This window comes from Aulonocara sp. 'chitande type north' Nkhata Bay, linkage group LG10 (genome assembly GCF_057382095.1).
Source record: "Aulonocara sp. 'chitande type north' Nkhata Bay isolate Kocher_YH1m ecotype deep benthic linkage group LG10, A_spYH_male_GT1.1, whole genome shotgun sequence".
Classification (NCBI taxonomy): Eukaryota; Metazoa; Chordata; class Actinopteri; order Cichliformes; family Cichlidae; genus Aulonocara; species Aulonocara sp. 'chitande type north' Nkhata Bay.
The window spans coordinates 19,070,116-19,095,241 of record NC_141353.1 but is presented as its reverse complement, the minus strand read 5'-3'; the positions used below and the strand labels follow the sequence as shown (position 1 = coordinate 19,095,241).

The window sequence follows — 25,126 nt, the reverse complement described above, 5'->3', positions numbered from 1 at the left end:
AGCATCAAATTGTGGCGATGGTGGCTCAAGAGTTGGCAGTTCGTCTTGTAATTGGAAGGTTGCCTGTACGAGCCCTGGCTCCTACAGTATCGGTCATTGTGTCCTTGGGCAAGACACTTCACCCGTTGCCTACTGGTGGTGGTCAGAGGGCCCGGTGGCACCAGTGTCCGGCAGCCTCGCCTCTGTCAGTGCGCCCCAGGGCAGCTGTGGCTACAATGTAGCTGCAATCACCAGTGTGTGAATGTGTGTGGGAATGGGTGGATGACTAAATGCGCTTTGGGGTCCTTAGGGACTAAGTAAAGAGCTATACAAATACAGGCCATTTACCAAATTCGAAATGATCATATTCATATTTTTTAAATCTAAATTTTAACATTGTATGTATCATGTTCTGTTCCCATGTATATTTAAGGCAACATTCAAACTTTTCTGGAAACAGGGTTGGACGTCTTCCCTGTGGGAAAGTCTACATGTTGTGCAGCATTGCCACAAACTAAAGGGACTGTTGACGCAATAAAAAGCATTAATGTCCCTGCAGTGAGCAGCCTTCCTTTAGTAACAGGGATCTCACAACTTAGACATTCACATTACTCACACTCTCATTACACATACATATAGGATCTTGGGGGTGGGCACGATACACGGAATCGTGTATCGTGCCAGCAGGAGGGACCATGCGCTTACCTGCTGCTCTCTGGCAGGTAGCTCCATGCCCTCCTGGGTTTTAAATAGAGATGGCACGATACCACTTTTTTATGTCCGATACCGATACCGATATCATAAATTTGGATATCTGCCGATACCGATATGAATCCGATATAGTGTTTTTTAATCAACAAAACTGTTTTTTTTTTTAAATATCTTGCTGCATTTTGTATAAGTTCATACTCAAGTTTAAAACAACAACTACACTAAAGCTATTCTGTTATACCTGTATGCAAAAAAAAATATTTCATAGTTCAGCAATACTGATCAATCTAATAAACTCAAACCTACACCATCCTCCCTATTCTGGTATTTTAAAGAGTACTTAGCATAAATATTAAGCAACCTAACTAATAGGGTTCCAACTCCCAGCAACAACAAAAATAAATAAATACAAAATAGGGAACCACCCCTCACGCTCCACCTCATGATGCTTAATCGGCGTAATCAACCTTAATTTGATGCAGTGTGGAAAAAAATGCACAGAAATCAATTATTTTTCAAGAAATATTAAATAGATTCAACATCTTTCTTCAACAAAATTGCAGACTGCACAGATGGTACCTTCCCAAAGGAAAAAGTACTATAGCTTACTAGGGTATATATATTAGACTTAATAGTTACTATATACAGTAATTGACTTCTATTCATTTTACATCAAATTAAAACTTTGGGTGTCAGATAATTATTTATTAAAAGCTAGACATTTTAAATGAGAATAAGAAAGAAAAGTATGTCTTTGTGCCCCCTTTTCCCTGTTAATGCCCTATCGGCCCCCCTGGCTAAACTTTGCTAGATCCGCCCCTGCACAGTTACCAGCGTCAGCTACGTAGAAAAAGATCCTTGAGTAGAAAGTAATATTAAATAAATTCTAACAACAGCTGATCAAGCTTAAACGTGCTGCTGTTGTTCAGCCGCTGGTTTCCTCTTTCTGGTGCAAAGTGGGCCAAAAGCAAACCAGAGAGACAGACTCGGGACAGAAAAGCCGATCAGCTGATCGTTAAGCAGTTTCATGATTGAAGTAGCAGCAGGAGAGGCAGTCGCTTGTTAAGCTTAACGCAGGAATGCTTTACAAACATTTAGAGATGGACTTACACACTTGCTTTACTTCTCTCGGGAAAACTTTGTCGGAGATGAAATGCCAGGTTGCTAGCGAAGCTCCAAATGCTATCCAGACCACCGACAGGTCCCGCATGCCACAGCCGCTCTATCACGTGATGCATACTGCTCCGAAGTGCTAACATTCTGAGGTGAGTTACGGCGTGTTGCAAGTTTTGTGAGGTGCTTTCGTGATATTTAATGGATCGGATTACATTTTTTTATTTTTCTCCGATATCCGATCCAGTAATTTAGGTCAGTATCGGACCGATACCGATACGTAATATCGGATCGGTCCATCTCTAGTTTTAAATGCACCTTAGAACACACATGCATCAACACTACAATGAGCGGGTGGAGGGAGGTTTGGAGTCTTCTCTCACCCCCATTCTCTGCGGCCTGCTGGAGCGGGGGGGGCTAGGAGGAGGAGTTGGCCGTCCGACTGCGGTCTGGAGTGTGGGGCCTCCCTGCTGCTGCGGAGTCGGGGCGGTCTGCCTCCCCCCACCGCAGGGAAAACGGTAACACCACCTGGGTCTGGGTGCTGTCCCCCCCCCCTCCAGGGGCAAGGGTACCTAGACCCGGGGCTTAGAGTACGCTTGGGGAGTGTGATCGTGTGTACAGCGTCTCTTTATGTCTGTCTCCACGTTGGTTGAGTGTGGAGTAAGTGTATATGAGAGCATGAGGGTGGGAATGGATGTTTGTATCTGTGTGTGCCTGTATGTCTGTGTCTATATGTCAGGTTGGGTGTCAGGCGCCACCTCTCTGGGGACATCTTAGGCTACGTTCACACTGCACGCGAAAGCGCATCAAATCCGATTTTTTTGACCCTATGCGACCCATATCTGATCATGCTATGACAGTGTGAACGGCGCAAATCCGATATTTTCAAATCCGATCTGGGTCACTTTCGTATGTGGTACTGAATCCGATACATATCCGATGTTTTAGAAAGCAACTGCTGTTTGAACGGTCAAGTTGCATTAAATCCGTCTTTTACGTCACCGACACAAGACTGAAGCCAATTATCAGCGCCGGAGAAGCACCCGATACGACATCGCGAACGCTTCCTGGCCATCCAGCGTAGATGTCAGTGAAACTGTTGGGAAGACAACGTAAACATTTTATTTGTACTGTTTAATCTGCAGATTCTGACAGAAATCTGCAGCTATCCTTTGAAGCACCGCTCCTCTCTTAAACAGCAATAAGGATCATTATTAGGTTATTTACATTATTATGTAAATATTATGTAAAGTATTATGTAAATTTACATAAATAACAAAACAACTTAAAGCAAAAATTGGGAAACGTGAAGTCCGAAGACTTTATATTAAGGGCCATCAGTCAAACAATACTGTTGCTCTGGGTCTAAACAGCGCGTTGTGTGTGACATCTTCTTTTGCGCATGCGGGCCGCTTTGAGCGTTCACACTAGAGCACGTTTGCTGTCGCATTTTATTTGTAGTGTGAACGAGCAGTAAAAAAAATCGGATTTGATCAAAAAATCGGAATTGAGCATTAAGACCTGCAGTGTGAACGTAGCCTTAGGCCCTCCAAGGTATGGAGGCCTATCTCCCCCTACCACCACTTCCCCTGCCAGTGGCAGACGCCCTCAGACATCGGTGCGTTGGTGGTTCTTTGTGTCCGGGGATGGGCGTCCAGGTACACACCGGCTCACTCCTTGGCGGCCGCTTATCGGGGCCTGGAGCCTGGGGCTCGCTCGGGCCACTTCGGAGGTGGGGTGCCCCCGGCCTCTCGGCCTGGGGCTCGGTCACTCAGGCACGGCTGGCTGCCGGCGGAGCTCACGGGCGCGTCACTGCAACTCCCCCTGGCTTCTGCTCCGCGGCTGCTGAGTGAGCCCTCATCTGGGACTCTCCTCAGCTCTTTCTGGGACAGTGGCGCGGCTGCCCCTCTGTTGGTCTTCCTTGGTCTCTTGTGTTCTGGGGGCCTCTGGATGTCTGGAGTTTTGATCTCCTCCATACCTGCTTCATGCCCTGGAGGACGGGGCTGTGGCCCCCCCACACCCTCTAGCAGATTATTACATGAAGGAACCTTTTAAAAAACAAAAAACAAGCGCGTCCATGCTCACAGGTGTACACACGGGTGATCACACCCACAAACTACACCCTTTTTGGCTCCTACCTCAAAGCACACTGTGTTCTGTTGATCTTATGTGCTGCACAATAATGTTTAATATTTAGTATTTACTGTCATATTCCCATATATCATTGTGATGTTGTTTATTCTATTACTCTTGTTCTCTTCTGCTTGTTTTCTTTTTTCTTTCTCAGCAGGTGATCCAGGTGATTGATATATGCATTTTTTTCTCTTCTTTTTTTTCTCTGCCCGTTCTGTTGGTTTTTGGTTTTTGCCCTTCTCCCCCGTCCCTCTTCTCAGCTGTTTCTCTTTCCCTCTTTCTTTCTCCCCTTCTTTCCCCCAGTCAAGTCTGTCCCATGTTCAGTAAGTGAAAATAAAATGAACAATAAAAGGTGAATCAAATGGACCATTATGGCAAGGCTGGGATGGTCAATTTGGTAAAGTAAATCCGTTGGGCATCTTTGTTTGCCTTTAGACAACAATTCTGATGGCAAAAGAGCCAAACGGGACAGGCCAAAAAAAAAAAAAAAAAAAAAAAAAAAAAAAGAGCTATACAAATACAGGCCATTTACCAAATTCGAAATGATCATATTCATATTTTTTAAATCTAAATTTTAACATTGTATGTATCATGTTCTGTTCCCATGTATATTTAAGGCAACATTCAAACTTTTCTGGAAACAGGGTTGGACGTCTTCCCTGTGGGAAAGTCTACATGTTGTGCAGCATTGCCACAAACTAAAGGGACTGTTGACGCAATAAAAAGCATTAATGTCCCTGCAGTGAGCAGCCTTCCTTTAGTAACAGGGATCTCACCGTTGCACTGATGTTAAATGCCAGAAAGCATTTGCATAGTGTGTATTTCTGTCCACAGCGTGTGTTGGTGGACAGGGAAAAGCAGGAGGACTGTTAACCTTCAAACCCACTTCACCTCGTGTTCTGACTTTTAGTACACTTAGGAGGGTTCAAATCTTATAATTAGGCACTCAGACCATCTCTTTCTCTCTCTGTCTCTCTCATACATATGCCTGCACTTAACATAGTCCTTTCGCACAGTTCCCATAAAGCGTGGATCTCTTCACTGCAGGTTAAACACAGTGATTACATAGATGTCTGTATTGGTAAGTGCAGGTTTAAAAATCTGGCCTGACATTAACTTGCAAGTAGATGTTTTGTGTACGGTGTGTGGTCTAAGGTAGTTACCAACTGATTTTGTTTACCACTTTCAGGCAACAGTAATGCAAACGTCAGTCTAAATAGTTCTCTGTAACACAAGCTGCCATTATTAATAGGTAAAAACAATGAGCACAGAAAGGATTCAGTTTTGAATCGGAACCTGTCGGAGAATTATTTTGATTTTTCTGATTAATCTCTCAATCTGGTAACAGCACTTGACTTAGGAGCTGATTGCTGAACTGCCCTACCACGTTTTACCACTAGAGGGCAGTAGTCTATTAAAAAAGTCTTTTCTTTGTCTTATTTAGATGAAAGTCATGACTGCATTTAAGCCGTTTACTGATTTAGAAGAATGTGTGTGCGTGTGTGTTGTTGTTGTTGTTTTTCTTCTTTTATCCTAGATAAACTTGCTTATACTATTAGGTGGCCAAAAAATATGCAAGATAGTGCTCGTGCAACACAGGAATATCTGGAATATAAACAACTTTAATTTGTTCTTCTCTGTGGGCCTTCTATTCTTATCTGTACTTTTGCTCCAAAAGGATTCTATTAAATAGAAAACAATTAAAGGGGAAGCGCTGAAAGCACGGTAAAAGGGATGAATCACTGCTCTTCTCTTGCAATAAAGTAATTCACCGGAGAAAAAAAAAGAAAATGCTGCGGAAGTACTGTAACAAATGTTCACCTCCAACAGGCCACGAGAGCCGACAACAACCAGCAGAAATTGACACTGCCTGGAGGGCTCAGAGCTGAGTGCTTTGTCTGATGTGTGATGGAGTGTGGCAGGTTTGTCCCTTATTAGACTCATCACCTCTGTAAAATCACATGAAATAGAGAGAATGTGCTCTATAGAGGGCATGTCACAAAGCCAACCAACTGGAAGAAGTCTCACGCACAAGATGTAAACAAATCATTAGAGCCAGTTTTGTTTACTGTCTGTTCTGTATTTAAGCTAAAAGTCTCAGCAGTAAATGTCAACCTGAGTGACAGATTTTTCTCTTTCTTCTCTTTTTTTCTTTTTGTTTGTAAGTACACTACCTATAACTAAAACTAACAGAAACTAGTTTAATTATTTAATTTAAAGCCTTTATTTCTTACAGTTTGCCTGGCAATCAATCTAGAATTCACAGAAACACAGATATTTACCCAATTCCCCTCTAATTTATAATGCTAACTGTTCCCCTAACTGAATGGCAAGAGCATTGTCATCTGTAATGGAAATGAGCGTGTGAAATGGAGGAACAAACCCGCGGTTTCCCGAGACAGCAAACTCGAACCAGAATGGCACTTTGTGTAAATGTAAACTCACACAGTCCTTGTGCTGATGATTACAGAGCAGCAGCGGAGCTAACGATTGTGTTTGGAGAAGAGTTCCTGGTGTGTCGTCTGAAAACCTACATTTTCTGACTGTAACATATGAACAAAGAAAGCCCAGATGTGATTATGTACGCAGTTGTGAGAATGCTTATGTGCAAATTGGAAGCAAGTGGGGGGTTCTATTACACATTCAGCTGACCCAGACAGAGAAGCTGTTTCATCTTCTGCAGTAACATATAACCAGTGATTTTGCACGTTGAGCTGTTGCTTTTATGCGTGTGCTTCCTCAAGAAGAAACATGTTCTCTGTGGTTATGGAGATAGTGGCGACAGAACAGAGAGTGATAAGAGGCCCGCTGCCTTTCGTAGATGCCGGGCGTTGAAAGCACAAACGTAACAGCTGTGTGATGGTGTTGCCAGGCGAGTGGAGACGCCATTAAACAATTTATGTACCACAAAAGTTTATGTTTAAATTACTGATATGAAAAAAAGCTATTCAATGTGAAGTATAAGTATAAAGTGGCAAAGAATAACAAGACTGAATTTGTGCATTGATTATACATTAGTTTTCTTATGACTCGTTTATTTGATGCATTTGAATGCAAAAGCTTCAATTGCATTCAGGTTTATTTATACAGCACCATAACACTAAAACAATCTCCTCGTGGAGCTTTGTATTGTATGGTAAAGATCCTACCGTAATGGATGGAAATCTCTTAGTATGTGATAAACTTTAAAGAGTAAGAACGTGTGGGGGAACAGTGGGGAGGAAGAACAGCCCTTTAACACGAAATGACCACCAGCACAACCAGTCTAAAATTTGGAGCGACCATGTGTCTTGATGGTTATGCTCATTAGAGATGAGGAGCTAACAAGAAAAAAAAACAAGCAGGGTAGGGTAACTATGGAAGAGAGTAGATAAAAACTTAATGACATGCAGTGTATACAAAGTCAGTTCAGTTCAGTTTTATTTGTATAGATCACACAAACAGTTGCCTCAAGGTGCTTTATGCTATAACATAAAGACCGTGCAATAATACAGAGAAAACCCCAACAGTCAGACACCCCCTATGAGCAAGCTCTTGGTATTAGTGTGGAGAGAAAAATTCCTTTTTAAGAGAAAAAACCTTCGGCACAACCAGGTCCAGGGAGGTGCAGCCATCTACCTTAACCTGCTGGTCAACGATGAGAGGAAGACAGGACAAAAGACCCACTGTGGAAGAAAAGAAACAGTCAGTGCATCATGGAAAACCAGCAGCAACCAAGACTTATTGCATATAAACACACGGGAAGTGAAAAAGGTGTAGGAGAACTCCTCAGTGGATCATGGAAAGTCACTCAGCTGTGTGAGCCTATAGCAGCATAACTAAGAGATGGTTCAGGGACTTACCCCGAGAGAAGGCTGATGGCAAAATGCCCCGCTCCCATAATATTTTTGAAAACTCTAGGAATCGCAATTATGACTGCACTCAGGGAGTGAAGTCTTCTAATAATATATGGTCTTTAGGTTACAAAGGGACTTCAGATTCAGATCAGTGCATGTTTCTCCCAAAGCAATCAGCCAGCATATTCTAAATAAGATGCAGAATCTGGAGCTCCACCATAGACAGTGAGCCAGTGTTGTGATTTGCCTCAAACCCTAGTGAGCATCAGCAAATGCATATTGTGAAGTAAGAGATAAATGATGAGCGTAAAATATCTCCATTTTGTTCTTCTTAAAAAGCACTCTGTTTACTTTCACTGTCACATGCTTTGTCACAGCATCACAGATTAAAACTCCTACCTCTTGATTCTGCTGGGACGGTGGCATGTGGGTGGTGTGTGTCTGTAAACAAACAAAACTGTCTCTGTGCTGTGCAGTCAGAATTCAAGGACTCCACCTTGCAGTGAGAATTTATCATTTAGATGTTTCAGGAATTTTTTAATTTATATTGGTGCCTGGTAACCAGACAAAAAAACAACCTATGACCAAGTATTACAGACTCTAATTTCGATCCATTTTCATACTGACTGACACAAATATGTAGAACTGATTTAGATGAATGTACTTGGTGTGCTCCCGGCTCAGTGATTACACTGCAATGCTGAGCATTTCCCTTGCTTTCAGCCGCACTTGTACAGATAATTTTATGCAAATGTAAAAATCTGATGTATACCTAACACTCATACTGGCATACCCAATTACCTGAAAGTCCTGAATATAGGTACCAATTGAAAGAAGAAGAAAAAATCTCCACATGTGGCCTTATAATAGCAGAACGGCTGCTGTGTACAAGGAACCCCACAACCTGTACAGTGTGAAAATGTCATGAATATTAGCCTCAACTTTCCCCCAAAAATTCTGTTTTGCTTAGCAGGTGATAGAGATGGGCTGCAGGGATGAGTAGGACTCTCTGTATTAATTAGTCAGATGGGAACAGAATCATATATACAGGGAGTGCAGAATTATTAGGCAAATGAGTATTTTGTCCACATCATCCTCTTCATGCATGTTGTCTTACTCCAAGCTGTATAGGCTCGAAAGCCTACTACCAATTAAGCATATTAGGTGATGTGCATCTCTGTAATGAGAAGGGGTGTGGTCTAATGACATCAACACCCTATATCAGGTGTGCATAATTATTAGGCAACGTCCTTTCCTTTGGCAAAATGGGTCAAAAGAAGGACTTGACAGGCTCAGAAAAGTCAAAAATAGTGAGATATCTTGCAGAGGGATGCAGCAGTCTCAAAATTGCAAAGCTTCTGAAGCGTGATCATCCAACAATCAAGCGTTTCATTCAAAATAGTCAACAGGGTCGCAAGAAGCGTGTGGAAAAACCAAGGCGCAAAATAACTGCCCATGAACTGAGAAAAGTCAAGCGTGCAGCTGCCAAGATGCCACTTGCCACCAGTTTGGCCATATTTCAGAGCTGCAACATCACTGGAGTGCCCAAAAGCACAAGGTGTGCAATACTCAGAGACATGGCCAAGGTAAGAAAGGCTGAAAGACGACCACCACTGAACAAGAAACACAAGCTGAAACGTCAAGACTGGGCCAAGAAATATCTCAAGACTGGTTTTTCTAAGGTTTTATGGACTGATGAAATGAGAGTGAGTCTTGATGGGCCAGATGAATGGGCCCGTGGCTGGATTGGTAAAGGGCAGAGAGCTCCAGTCCGACTCAGACGCCAGCAAGGTGGAGGTGGAGTACTGGTTTGGGCTGGTATCATCAAAGATAAGCTTGTGGGGCCTTTTCGGGTTGAGGATGGAGTCAAGCTCAACTCCCAGTCCTACTGCCAGTTTCTGGAAGACACCTTGTTCAAGCAGTGGTACAGGAAGAAGTCTGCATCCTTCAAGAAAAACATGATTTTCATGCAGGACAATGCTCCATCACACGTGTCCAAGTACTCCACAGCGTGGCTGGCAAGAAAGGGTATAAAAGAAGAAAATCTAATGACATGGCCACCTTGTTCACCTGATCTGAACCCCATTGAGAACCTGTGGTCCATCATCAAATGTGAGATTTACAAGGAGGGAAAACAGTACACCTCTCTGAACAGTGTCTGGGAGGCTGTGGTTGCTGCTGCACGCAATGTTGATGGTGAACAGATCAAAACACTGACAGAACCCAGGGATGGCAGGCTTTTGAGTGTCCTTGCAAAGAAACGTGGCTATATTGGTCGCTGATTTGTTTTTATTTTGTTTTTGAATGTCAGAAACGTATATTTGTGAATGTGGAGATGTTATATTGGTTTCACTGGTAAAAATAAATAATTGAAATGGGTATATATTTGTTTTTTGTTAAGTTGCCTAATAATTATGCACAGTAATAGTCACCTGCACACACAGATATCCCCCTAAAATAGCTAAAACTAAAAACAAACTAAGAACTACTTCCAAAAACATTCAGCTTTGATATTAATGAGTTTTTTGGGTTCATTGAGAACATGGTTGTTGTTCAATAATAAAGTTATTCCTCAAAAATACAACTTTCCTAATAATTCTGCACTCCCTGTAGATATAAACTCTGTCCCATCATTGTTGGACTTTTTCTTGTTGTTTTTCATTACCTTAAATTTCCAGGTGTATTTTTTTTTCTATTGCTTATTATTTTGCCTCCCTAATTAAGATCTTTGCATTCACTTTAATCTTTGTCACAGTTTGTGTCTCGGAAGTATCGGGTTTTAATATTCAGTACAATTTCAGTTTCCATAGCGGTGAATCTAACATGCACGTGTGAAGTCACAAGATGAGTGTTTTTGAGCATGCAGCGAGTGTGACAGCTGGAAAAGCTGGAGGTGCCTTGTACTTTGAAAGAAACAAAGCAGAAGAAACCCTCTAATCACCTGGCATCTTCAACCTGGGTAGAGTCGAGAACAAAATGCAGTCACAAGCAGTTCTTCTACGGATCAGCTTTAGGTATAATGATTTTAACGACTCAAAGCTGTCAGATTTGCAAGTGTGGAACTTTTTAAATATTCATGTTCAAAACTTATAACCAGTATCAGAACATTCACAAAAACTTCAACTGGTTTACAGCAACTGTGAGATCTTGCCTCATAGTGACATTAGATAAATTATGAATGGGGCTGATGAAGCTTGTCCCCTTGTTCGCTGACCTTGTTTTTCGTTATGTGTACTCGTTCGTGCCAAAACAGAACTCCTGGCATGCTCATCTTTTATTAATGTCAAACATATATTTTTTCGTTGACCAGGACATTTGCCAGTGCGACGTCAAATATCGTTCCAAAAAAAGAAAATCAATAAAATAAATGCATAAATGTTAAAATCTTAGAAATCTGATCACATAAAAACAGTCTGCTAAGCAACTGGGGGAAGTGGGTGTATTCTCTCATGAATTAGCCTTGACAGATTTTCAAACAACCCCCCCCTCACAGGTTCGCCAAGGTCTAGCACTAGATTCCCTCCAGTTCTAAGCAACAATTGCAATATTTCTTGCTCCATGCCACGGCAGCTGAATGCGTATTTCACGTCCCCGCGCTCCTGCTTATAGTTGGAATTTTGTTTATCGTATTACGGTCTATTCTGGACTGACAAGGACAGGGTCATTCGTTCTAATCAATGGGCAGTGGGTGGGGTTTTATTGTTGCTTTTTCTTGCTTAAGGGAAGGTCGTCATCTTTCTGAGGTCCACACTGAGCTGCGTATTCCCTTCAAAATATAAAGCTAAATAAATAAATGGATGAAGGCATACATGAATAAGAAATGGGCAAAAAAATTCGTCCTCACCTTCTTCGTACTTTAACTTTTTGCAGAAAGCGAGGAGTTACTGCAGAGCAAGTGAGGGGAAACACAACAGGGGATTAATACGCCCAGCTACCAAATGACTAATGGAGATATCCCATTAAGTAGGGGATACAGCTCAAATCTTAAAATGTATTATTAATATTGGGGGCAGATGGCATACAACAGTGATCAATGGAATTAAGGGGTTGTCTGTAATTTCTTATAAAAGAAAAATAGGTTGCCGTATAGGAACACATAAATTATCTGTAGCCTGCATATGTCCCAGCAAATGTTCACTTAGTAAGATAACTAGTTTAAGGACTATAATTTTACATGCTCGTATGATGCGTACTTTTACAGCTTTCTCAAGTTAAAAACCAGAAGAATGACAACGTTGGTGGAGTTGAAATGACCTTTTCTGGCACACCGTGGAAAATAAACAATTATAAACTTGCCGTTTCTCTTAATTTCATCAGTGTCTGCATGTCCAAAGATTACATGATAATATTATCTGTGTTAGGCAGAGTGCTTAAAAAGAGGATTTTATTTAAACTCGTCTTTCCATTATGATCGTTCGGGGGGAGTAGTTCTACCAAGAGGACACGCTTGGTAATTAAGCTATAATCAATCCGTCTACTTCAGTTTATCTTCCAGTCTCCACCTCTCCGTGACTGTCAGCCGTACTGCCCATTAGCGATAGGGCTGAGCTAACAAGCCTTCAAAATCCTCCAATATGTGCAGAGATGGGCGGTGGCGCTTTACGCTGGGCTCTCAAGCGGCTGAAGTTAAAACTCCTGAGCGCTATTCTCTCGGAGTATGTCGAGGGTCCGCACGGATAGATGTACGGGAGTCACTGCGTGGGCACCCCGCTGACTCCCTATTGTTTTGGGATTTTTTTATTTTGTTAAGTAAAACAGACATTTTGGAAAAACATTTTCTTTGTTACAGCAGCACCTTGGCAGAGCTCACATAACTGGTGAACATGTTGTCCTGTGGACTTCTCCTGTGTTTTTCCATAACAGGTATTGTCTTCGCGCAGTCCGACAGCTCTGGATTATTTTATGCACTGAGATCAGAACTGTCTGAGGACGCTATCTTGGTGGCCAACAACGGAATACGCGTGCCTTTCGGGAGGTCGGTTTTTATCGATCCAATCAATGATTTGGTCATTCAGACACAGCCCGGCGACCGGTGCAGCATCAACGTGCTCGATAATGATCCACTCTCGCAGAGACCGGGTCATCTGTCTCCCAAAAAGTTTCCCTGCGATTTTGGTCCAAATGATGTGACTTACTCCCACCACGGATCGAGAAGTCCGGCTAAAGACAGAGTGAGGATGCAGCTCAGGTATGACGCGCAAACCGAAACGGTCATTATTCCGTTTATGATGGAGGTTGAAGTAATGTTCACGCAGCTCGAGTTAATCACCAAAAACATGCCTCTGACTGTTGATAACCTCAAAGGGATCAGTAACCCCATTGATAAGAGGATTTTAGAGTTCACTTATGACAGAGAATCTCACAAATGCGAGGTGACATCCCAGTCCAGCAGCAGCGGCAGCAACTCGCTGCCTAGATACGGGAAACTCATCCATGGCGGTAAACTTTCTGCATTGATGGACTGTGATGAATTCACGCGAGCTGATATCCGCTATGAGCACACTTTTCAGCGCAAATCCCCCAACAGGGATTATGTCCCCATGGTTGTGGAGCTGCAGGATAAGGAAGGCAACCTAGTGAAACAGGAGTATTTTCATCTTATGATTCGCATCAAAGGGGGAGAGGAGAACACTCCCCCCAAACCCAGCTTTGTGTCCATGATGATGATGGAGGTCAGCCAGTTTGTCATGACCGCCCTCACCCCTGATATGCTTGCCGCTGAAGATGCCGAGTCAGACCCAGACAAGCTTATTTTCAATATTACTTCCCCCTTATCTTATGAGGAAGGCTATATAGTCAGCACTGATGACAGAAACCTCCCCATCACCTCCTTCTACCAGAGAGACTTGCGCGATCTTAAAATAGCTTATAAGCCCCCCTCCCTGGATTCAGACACTGAGAGGATTTTCCAGCTTGAATTTGAGGTGGTGGACACAGACGGGGCCATCTCGGACCCATTTGCTTTTATGATTGTTGTAAAGCCCATGAACACTCTGGCCCCTGTCGTGACACGCAACACAGGTCAGCTGCTGTATGAGGGGCAGTCTCGGCCTCTCTTCAGCGCTCACAACTTGGAGATCAGTGATGAGGACAACCTCGACTCTGTCAGAGTCACAGTGGTGGATGGGCTGCGCCACGGGGACCTCACAGTGCTGGGCTCTCACAGGAAATTCTTCACACCCGCAGACCTCGCAACAGGAGTTGTTGTGTACCAGCACGACGGGACTGACACATACAGCGACAACATTGTCTTCAAAATGACAGATGGGCAAAATGAAGTTGAATTTCTCTTTCCCATTACAATTGTTCCCACTGATGACGAGCCACCGATTATAAATGCCAACACCGGTTTGGTGCTGTTCAAAAATCAAATGATGCCCATATCTCCCCTCATGCTCAGCGCTGCTGATATTGATTCTGAGGACTCAACTATTAAATTCATCATTGTGCCTCCTTTTTCTTCTATTGGCACGCTGCTCCTAAGGCAGTCAGACGCCCCTGAGGACCCTTCCTCTTGGAAATTTAATGCTGAGGATGAAGTATATGAGAAAGAGGTGACAGAGTGGCTTCAGAAAGATATCACTGATGGGAGGTTGTTTTACAAGCACACAGGCCCTCACAACACAGATGCAATCACGGATCAGTTTGCATTCACAGTCCAGGATGACAACGACCCCCCTAATTTGTCAGAAGAGAGTGTGTTTATAATCCGAGTTTTACCTGTCGATGACGTACCCCCCGAGCTGGTCCCTGGCACCACCCTGCAAATGATTGTTCAGGAGTACAAACCTACTCACTTTAGCAAAGAAGTTCTGCACTATACTGATTTGGACTCTGAGGACCGTGACCTCAAGTATACAGTCATCCAGCCCCCCACAGATACAGATGAAAATAACCCTGTTGTGTTCGGTTCTTTGGTTCTGACAGACCACTCCGCCACTGAAGTAACAGAGTTCACACAAGCTCAAATTAACCACCATAAGGTCTCCTACGAGCCCCCAGATGTTGAGCTTGGAATCACAGCCCACGTTGTGCAGTTTCGTTATACTGTTGAAGACACAGCTGGAAACAGTGTAGAAGGGGCTTTCACCATCTATCTCCAGTCTGTTAACAACAAACCTCCTCAGATCACAAACACCGGCTTTACTGTGCTTGAACGGGGCATACATATCATCACAATCGCTGAACTAGATGCTACAGACCCCGACACTGAGAGTGAGCAAATAACCTTTACTCTGAGTCAGCCTCCTAAGCATGGTCAGATCCAGGTTGCATTCATTGACCTGGAAAAAAAGGGAGTTTTTAGACTTGAGGATATCTCAGAGGGAAAGTTATTGTATATTCAAAGTGGAGAAGAGACAGTAAACGATGAATTTCAGCTGGATGTCAGTGATGGAATTCATATTGTGACCGTGACGGTCAAAGTTAATGTAAAGCCTGTCGATGATGAATCTCCAACCATCAGCTTGCCTGCAGGAACAATCGGGTCTCATATGGAGGTGCTGGAAAATGGAGCCACAGAAATAACAACTAATGTGATTCAAGGTCGTGATGATGACACAGATGACCTTCGGCTGACTTTTATTGTGGAAGATCCTCCCCTTATGGGTGAAATATTAGTTAAAGGAGTCCCAACCACAAAGTTTACTCAGGCTGCCATAATTAACGGTGCAGTTGTCTATGCACACACTGGTGGTGAGATAGGTCTCACCTCTCAACAGGATGGCTTCAATTTGACTCTTAGTGACATGTCTGATGATTGGGCAGTAGGTGGCAATAAGGTCACCGGAGTCCATGTTCAGGTCACCATCCTTCCTGTTGACAGTCAAGCCCCTGAGGTCAGAGTTGGTATTCAGTTCAGTGTCATTGAAGGAGAAAAATATGCCATTGGCCCTCAGCACTTGAACGCTGATGATAACGACACTCCAACTGATGATATCCTTTGCACTATCATTGTGCAGCCCACTGCCGGCTATGTGGAGAATATATCCCCCGTTCCAGGCTCAGAGAAGTCCAGGTCAGGAACAGCTATCAGTGCTTTTACCATCAGAGACATCAGGGAGGGAAATATCTACTACGTGCAGAGCATTCACAAGGGAGTCGAGCCAGTAGATGATAGATTCATATTTAGGTGCTCTGATGGTATAAATTTCTCAGAGAACCATTTCTTCCCAATTGTTATCATCCCAGCGAATGATGAAAAACCTGAGATTTACTTGAGAGAGATAGTTTTGATGGAGGGGATGAACATCGCCATCGACTCACAAATTCTGAATGGAGCTGATGCCGATATCCCATCTGAGGAGCTGGTGTTTATGATTTCCAAACCTCCCAAACATGGTGCAATTTTAAACCAGCTAGCCACAGGCCCCATTTTGGTGACTAATTTCACTTTAGAGCAGATTAGAGAGGCGTCAAGTATTATTTATGAGCACGATGACTCAGAGACAATCGAGGACAGCTTTGATGTCATTCTGACTGATGGGAAGTACTTGGTTCAAAAAACAGCCATGGTTATGATCATCGCTGTTGATGATGAAACCCCCAGAATGCTCATTAATAATGGTCTAGAGGTGGAAATTGGGGAGACCAAAGAAATCAGCAACAAAGTGCTCAAAGCGACAGATTTAGATTCAGATGACAGTACACTTACATATATTATCCGGTTTGGGCCTGGTCAGGGTCTGCTGCAGAGAAAAACCCCATCGGGGTCTCTGGAAAACATCACGCTGGGCATGAATTTCACGCAAGTTGAAATTGATGCAGGGCTCGTAGTTTACACGCACAGTGGACAGGAGGGCGTTCGAGACATGGTCAAATTTGATGTCACTGACGGGTTAAACCCACTAATTGATCGTTATTTCTACATCACAGTGGACAGCATTGACATGGTCTTCCCTGATGTGGTCAGTAAAGGTGTTTCTCTGAGAGAAGGTGGCAGGGTGACTCTGACCACTGATCTCCTAAGTACCACTGACCTCAACAGTCCTGATGAGAACTTGGCTTTCACTGTCACAAGGGCCCCTGTTAGAGGCCACTTAGAGTGCACAGACACTCCTGGGATTCCCATTGTGTCTTTTACCCAGCTCCAACTGGCTGGCAGTAAGATTTACTACATTCATACCTCAGACGATGAGGTGAAAATGGACAGTTTTGAGTTTGAAGTCACTGATGGCTACAATCCCGTTTTCAGAACATTCAGAATCTCGATTGTGGACGTCGATAACAAAAAACCTGTTGTGACTGTAAATGATCTAGTTGTCACAGAAGGGCAGCTTAAGCTGATAACACCTTTTGAGCTCACGGCTGAAGACCAGGATACAGCCGAGAAGCTGATCAAATTTACGATCATCCAGCTTCCTGTTCATGGCAAATTGCGCTACAACGAGTCCACACCTATCAGCAGCTTCACAAAACAAGACCTCAATGAAAACCTCATCAGCTACAAGCACGACGGAACTGAATCATCAGAGGACTCGCTCTCCTTTACTGTCACCGATGGCACACACACTGACTTTTATGTTTTCCCCGACACTGTTTTTGAGACTAGGCGCCCTCAAACTCTCAAGATTACTATCGTGGGAGTCGACAATGGCATCCCCCAAATTGTTGTAAACAAAGGTGCGCCCACTTTGAAGATTTTGGCCACGGGTCACCTGGGGTTCCCCATCAGCTCCAAGGCGCTGAAGGCAGAGGACAGAGACAGCAGTCCGGCCTCGCTGCTGTTCCACATCACCACCCAGCCAAAACATGGTTACATCATTCATCTCGGGCACGGCAACAACTCCATCAACACCTTCAGTCAAGGTAAGCTTTGAACAAAACACCTACCAGCTCTATAATGTGTCAGCATGAATATTGAATGTAGAGGAAATAATCAAACAGCACTGATTTTGTTTAGTAATCAGTCAGATCTAATAACCAGAATGCTCATTCCACTCTATGAGAAAAGTCTATCAGTTATTATTTTTTGCAAGAAAAATTACCTCTGCATGCCTGTCCTTGAAAATGTAATCATATATGTTTAAATACAAGATTGTCCTGAGAAGCAAAGTGTTAGACATCAAAATTCCTTGCAAATGTGTAAGTTTTGATTAATTTTTCCAGCCCACCAAAGACTTTAATTTATGGAGTAATAATTATTCAAACGTGTGACAAGTACAGGCCTGGGAATTTCAATAGTTAATTTGTGCGCCTGATTTAGATGTGCCTTGCTCATCAAATCATAATTAGCAGAGCAAAGTTAGAGGCTGATGTTTCACACAAATGTCTTGTAGACAGTTAGGGATGAATAATTTATTATTTCTGCATCTCTGGGGAAATGTTCACATCTGATGTTCTCCACAGTGGTCTGTTAAATGAAGCAGGACAGAAGTAGGGGGATCGTGTGAAAAGGTCAGCGCGGAGCTTCGAGTGACAGGATGGCATTTGAGTTGCAGCACATTCTGATAGTTTGACCAGGGTCAAGTCAATTTGAAAGAATTTGTTGAAACGCAGAGAGCTCTCACCAAAATGCATTTTTACACCAACACGCAGAGCACACTGTGCCGCTTTAAATGTTTGAACACATTTCTTTTGCATTTGTGCACATTCGGTGACTGATATTACAGGCGGGGATTCAAGACAACAATGCCGTTGATTGAGGTTCAAAGCGATGCAATCAATGCCGTATTTCATATCACGCTGAGGCAATTAGAGCAACAAGTAAGGAAATCCACCTGCTTATGACACAGCTTGGCTTAAGCTCATACGTGGTGTGAGAACACAGTGCCAAAAAAAAAAGCAGCACTTGAGCCTGCAGGAGATGGACACTTCTGACAACCACTGTGAGGATTGCAGTCGTTGGAAAAAAATAAAGGGCATAGATGAGACAAGAGTGCAGTGGGGATGAGAAACAAAGGGCAGTAGAGGGGCAAGAGAGAGCAAGTAAAGTGGAGGAGAGTGCAAAAGAGGCAAGAGAAGAGGAGGGGTGGGGATGTGTGGGTGACATGAGAGAAATAACGAATGAGGGAAGGGGTGTGAGAGATTGAGTGAGAGAGAGAGAGAGAGAGAGCAAACAGGCTCGTCAGAAGAATCAGTCAGGTGAAAGAGACAATCCCTCGCTCTTTATTTACTCATCCTATTTCCAGGGCACATCCCGTGAGGCTTTCTTTTTAAATATTTAATGAACAATGTGCCCCTAGTTCACAGTGTTGACTTTGTATTTGTAAGGCCCTCAGGTTCAAGTATGTGCCACAGAGAGGATCCTTCTCAGGCTGCACCTCCCGTTCGATTAGATTCGACACTCAATAATCTGAAAAACATGAGCAGCAATCTGGAAGCGAACAAAGTCTTTGCATCACATGAAAGGTATATTTTTTGTCACCTTTCATGTTCGGCACAAGAGAAGCAGACTTAAGCTTCGTCCCAGGCAGGAGTCGGGGGTTTATACTTTTATGAACCTCCTTCCTCTGACATCTATTATTAAAGGAGGTGGTTTGAAGGGGCAAAGCCCTTTCACAGTCTTGATGATTTTTCTGTACTGTAATGGGTGTTTGCAGAGACTGGTGGGAAAAAGAAATGTAGGCAGAGCCCTGTAATTCAGAAAAGTTGGAAAAACAGGTGTGTCTGTGTGCCTGCTGAAACTCCTGGTTTTAACATTCTTGCCTTGTCTGTCATTAAAAAAGATCCACTGTCACCTGGTTTTCAGCGCTGATGAAACACCGAGTTGGCCGTTTCTGGGTTTAAATGTATTCTGTTGCTTTAGCTTGAGCTCTTTTGGATTTGAGGTTGCGGCCTTATCGTCCTGGATTACGGATGCATGACTTTCAGAATGCTTTCTCTGGTGGAAAATTGTTCATGCTGAGTACTGATAAGGAACTGAATCAGTGTGATACTAGAGACCTGCTGTTACTGTAGCTGATATAGTACTGGAGCGGGACAGCTTCCATCTTTGAGCAATTATTTGACAGAGAGAGTGTTTGAACAAGCCATAATGCAACTTCAAAGTGTGTTTGAGGCTATTTCTGTAGTCAGCATGAAACACAACATGAAGGGCCTTTTTTTACACTCTTAAAATGCAAATTTTATTTACTAAATATGTATTTAAAAAAAAAATCTTGACAAGGACAGATCTCTGCACGAGGAAATTAGTGCTTTTGGCCATCACCTTGCTTTAAGTTGGAGCAAACTGATATTGTTTATCGTGCATCGTCTCACATTCACTTCACAGCGCAAGACATGACTTTAAAATGGAAAGCAGGCTACAGTGGCACTCATTTGCATTCTATAATTACTTATATTTTTAAAAAAAAATTCTGTTTGCTTATCATCTTGATTTTTGTTTTTTGCCCTTTGTTGGATTTCAGGTGACTGAGTTTTATTCTGTTTGCACAAACTTTCAGTTCACTGTGCTTTTATTTCCAGATCTAATTTTCACACCTGATTTGACACTTCAAAGTTTCACGAAAGAAAAATTCATAAAAAGAAAATATATATTTTTAAAAAAACTAAAGTTACTTTTCTGTTGCAGCCGATATCGATGGCCTGAACGTCTGCTATGTGTTGCGGAGTGGAGAAAACGCTACGTCTGATGTCTTCCATTTCTCTGTTGAGGATAATGGTAAGAGTTCACCTTCTTTTATATTTGCATTTATTTGTCTGTCAGTATTACTCCTCTTTGCTCTGAGTTTCTACAATAGCTGTCCGGCTAAAAAAAACAAACAAAAAAAAAACTACTTAACCATTCAGTATTTCAGAATTGAGATCTACAAGTCACCTGTCAAGCATTTTTATTCTAACCCAGACTGAGATCAGTTATATAATTTTGCAAATTGTTCCCAGCAGATTTTATAAACAGATCAGTGAAGTTTATTTTTGCTCTGATTGCATTTGATTCAGGATTTGCCCATAAAATAATCTGCCATTCAGAGCGGCCCCGTAGAATATCAATTCTGACAAATCTGCATAGGCCAGCAGAGGTGTTCAGCCTGTAACTGTGTACTGCTGCATTCTATTAACTTACCAGGGAACTGATTAGATGTCCAGGGTCACTGGAGATAGAAAACTCTTTGTGGTGTGAAGATCATTTTTACAGTTCATCGAGTTAATGAGAGTGCATATTTTATCTTGAATGCAAGAAAATTTCTCATGAGTTTTTTGACAGAACAGAAGATTAACAATGTGTATTTAAAATAAACACTGACATAAGGTGGTTTCATGCAGAGTCTCCGTTTATGTACAGTTTTTATAAAGCGATGAACATTTTAGTTTGAAGAAATAACTGCTTGCTTTTATTTTACATGTGACGACATTGGCAAATATTACCTCCTTTCTATTTTGGTTCAAACCAACATTACATGCATAATAACTGCCAATTGGGGCCCAATTTGCACATGAAATTAACACGTACAATTCACCATATCTTATGCTATATGCATCTCTCCAATGTGCATTAATTTAGCATCCTTTTATGAAGGCAGCTGCTAATTAAGTAATCAGCAGATGCCAAAAATCTCAGTGAGGGAGGAAGAGCTTAAGATGCAGTTGAATTTATTTAAGACTAAATCTAAGAAGAAACCTCATAATACTGAGTATATATGCTCATTATTGAATAAAAATTTGCACAGGAAAAAATATTTGAAAATGTGCTCTGCATGAAAAAACTGCTGCAGAAACATACACGAGTAGAATCATTCCAAACAATCCCTCTAAGTGGGATATATTGAAAATACCAAAATTTATGCAAAAGATTTGCAGTCCCCGTCTTGTTTGAAGCATTTTCTTCTTCTTTTTTTATGTCTTCAAATACAATATACATGTGTGTGAATGAAAGAGAGTGAGGTTTAACAGCACAGCTGCAAGGAGTACAGGTAATGCATGTGGAAGAGTTTAAATATCTTGGGTCAGCCAGACAAAGCAACAGACAATGCACATGAGGGGTGAAGAAGAGAGTGCAGGAGGGGTGGAGTGAGTGGAAACGAGTGTCAGGGCTGATTTGTTACAGAAAGATAGCAGCAAGAGTGAAAGGGAAGGTTTACAAGATGGTAGCAAGACCTGCTATGATGTATGGTTTGGAAATGGTGGTGGTGACAAAAAGACAGGAGGCTCAGCTAGAGATGGGTGAGTTTAAGATGCTGAGGTTTTCATTGGGGGTGACCAGAATGGACAGGATCAGAAATGAGTGGATAGCTCAGGTTGGCTGCTTTGGAGACAAAGTTAGAGAGGTAAGGCTGGGATTGTTTGGACATATGGAAAGGAGGGATAGTGGGCTTACTGGACAAAGGATGCTAAAGATGGAGCTACCCGGCAGGAGGAAAAGAGAAAAATCACAGAGAAGGATGTAGAGAAGCAGGATATGCAGAAGGTTGTGTGTCAAAGGAGGATTCTTATGATAGGGTGAGATGGAGGCAGAGGAGCTGCTCTGGTGAGCCCTAAAGTTCAAAGTTACGTATCACTACAACCAAAATAAAGGGGTCTGTAAAGCAAAGCAGTATGTTAATAAATAAATAAGAACATGGGATGGTGGAGTCCTATCATAAAATATAATGCAAACTTTCTTCAGCAGCTGTCTTCACGATGTGATCATAGTGTGGTTTAAGCTGTTTTAAAACAGTCAGATAACTGGACTACAAGTTTAGTCATTGTTGGCTTTGTTTCTTTACATCTGTCTTCTTTAAATAATGCAATGCACTGATCACCTTGTCTTGTACCGAGACACATAATTGAGGTTAACGTACAGTATTACAAATACAGCACCAATTTTGTGTAAGTGATGTAGTTTCTGTTGCAGTGGCCATTTCATTTCATTTTATTACAAATCTACAGATTTTTTAAAACACTAGTTTTACGCTGAGCTTATAAAAAGTTAAAAAGTTTTCCTGGAGCAGAACTCATCCATCCAGAATAAATCAACACAACGCCCTGCTTTTAATGTACAGTACACACACACACACACACACACACACACACACACACACACACACACACACACACACACACACACACAGGTGTATCTGTTTTATATTAACACATTTGAAACAAGGTGCAGCTGACACCACCGCTCAGTCCATCTGTTCATTTTCCTCCTCTATGATCAGGCACGACAATACAACACAATACATTAAAGACTACTCACTCATGTAGCGTCTTTAAAGATTACCAACACAGCTTCTCTGTGAATTACAAGATTATGTACAAGAGTATGTATCATTGAGGACTGAGTTAATACAGTACTGTGCAAAAATCTTAAACCTCCTTCATTTCTTCATATTTTACTAGAAAAATTGGAAACCAGGTGCAGCAATTTAAGCATGTGAAAACATGCCGTACATGAAAAAACAGTATATAATACAAAACTAGAGCACATCTCTAATGAACTTTAAAGTCAATATTTAATATGACAAGCTTTATTCTTCAGTACAGCCTGAACTCTCTTAGATCAGCTTTCTTTACTTTCTTTTAGTCTTCAGGAATAGCTCTGCAGGCTTCGTGAAGGACATTCAGAGCTCTTCTTTGGGTGGGCCAAGCTCTGAGGAGGCCATTACTTATAAACCCCAACACACTGCCAGAGCTTTTACTGCATTGACAGCATGTCTGGAAACATGTTGAAAAAATAGGCTGTTGCCAATCATATTTCAAATGGTTATCATAAATACAGTGGTGTGAAAAAGTGTTTGCCCCCTTCCTGATTTCCTATTTTTTGTGTGTTTGTGACACTTAAATGTTTCAGATCAAACAAATTTAAATATTAGACAGAGATTACACAAGTAAACACAAAATGCAGTTTCTAAATGAAGGTGTTTATTATCAAGGGGAAACAAATCCAAACCTACATGGCCCTGTGTGAATAAATACCCCCCCCCCCAAACCTAATAACAGGTAGGCCCATGTACCTGAAACATAAGAACATAAGAACTTAACATAAGAACTTAACTGAAATCAAGCGTTTGTGATCACTGGCAATGAGACTTTAAAGCCCTGTGGAGGAATTTTGACTCACTCATCTTTGCAGAATTGTTGTATTTCAGCCACACTGGAGCATTTTCGAGCCTGAACTGCCTTTTTAAAGTCCTGCCACAGCATCTCAATTGGATTCAGGTCAATCCTCTTGATTAGGCCACTCCAAAGTCTTCATCTTTCTTTGGCAATTCTTGCTGGTGTGTTTTGGATTATTGTCTTGATGCAGAATCCAAGTGCTCTTCACCTTGAGGTCACGCCTCAGTTTTGCTAGAAACTGAGGCGAGCCTTTATGTTCCTTTTGGTCACCATTGGAACTCTGCCATGCAGGCCGCTTTTGCCCACTCTTTTTCTTATGGTGGGGTCATGAACACTGACCTTAACTGAGGCAAGTGACCAAAGCGGATGGGTCTTTTGTGACCTCTTAGATGAGCCATCGCTGTGCTATAGAGTAATTTTGTTTTTCTTAGGACATTCAGAGGTGGATTTGTTTTGGATCATTGTCCTGCTGCAGAACCCAAGTCATGACCTCAACCTGAAGGTTGAGCTGACTCTCACTGTGGTTCGCTGGAGTCCCAAAGCTTTAGAAATGGTTTTATAGCCTTTTCCTTGGATCGCGGCATGATGTCTGGCTTTTGAGGGTCTTTCGGTCTTTTCCTCTCTGCCAGGCAGGTCCCATTTAAGGGATTTCTTGGTTAAGAACAGGTGTGGCAATAATCAGACATAGGTGTGTCTAGAGAAATTGATTTCAGCTTTTCAAAGATGTGATACACCACAGTTAATTGACGTTTTGTGTTTACTTGTGTTATCTTTTTCTAAATTTTAATTTTGTTTGATGATCCAAAACATTGAAGTGTGACAAACATGTATAAAAATGGGAAATCAGGAAGGGGGCAAACACTTTTTCACACTACATATCAATTTTGACTAAACACCCCTGGTTAAAATGCAACCCTCGATCATGACAGAGATTCCACTGTGTCGTATGCAGACACTCACTGCTGTACCTCTCTTCTGTCCTCTTCTAAACACACTGATGAACATTTAAGAATGACTTCTTGACAACCAACCTTTCACTAAGACCACAGATTTCTGAAGAGCCTTCACTGAACAGTAGACCAATCAATCAAAGGATCTGATGCATCTCTCAGATCCTGTTTTGTCACATTTTATTTCCTGTTAAGGACATGGCTTTCACATACTGTTCATCTGCAATAGATGATTTTATTTTTATTTTTGATCTGCCACTTCTTTTGTCCAGCTTTTAGTTTTCTCAATCTTTTATGGACAGACCCTACACCATGCTGAGATATGCCGTTTGCACCTAATGGCTCTTTGGGAATCACCTTGTTGGTGAAAAATACAATTTTATTCCTGTCAAATGGTGTTATCTTTGCAAGAAAAGGAAATGGGAACAA

General features: G+C 42.1%; 1 protein-coding gene across 1 annotated transcript in view; it reads left to right on the top strand.

Annotated features, from left to right (window-relative positions):
- Positions 1 to 12,217: 12,217 nt before the first annotated feature.
- Positions 12,218 to 25,126, top strand: part of frem2a (FRAS1 related extracellular matrix 2a) — a 72,140-nt gene continuing 59,231 nt past the window's right edge. The window contains exons 1-2 of the mRNA XM_086308863.1: positions 12,218 to 17,579; positions 20,284 to 20,373. Of these exons, the coding sequence (XP_086164989.1) occupies positions 12,596 to 17,579; positions 20,284 to 20,373 (5,074 nt within the window). The 5' untranslated portion in view covers positions 12,218 to 12,595. The remainder of the gene's footprint in view (positions 17,580 to 20,283; positions 20,374 to 25,126) is intronic.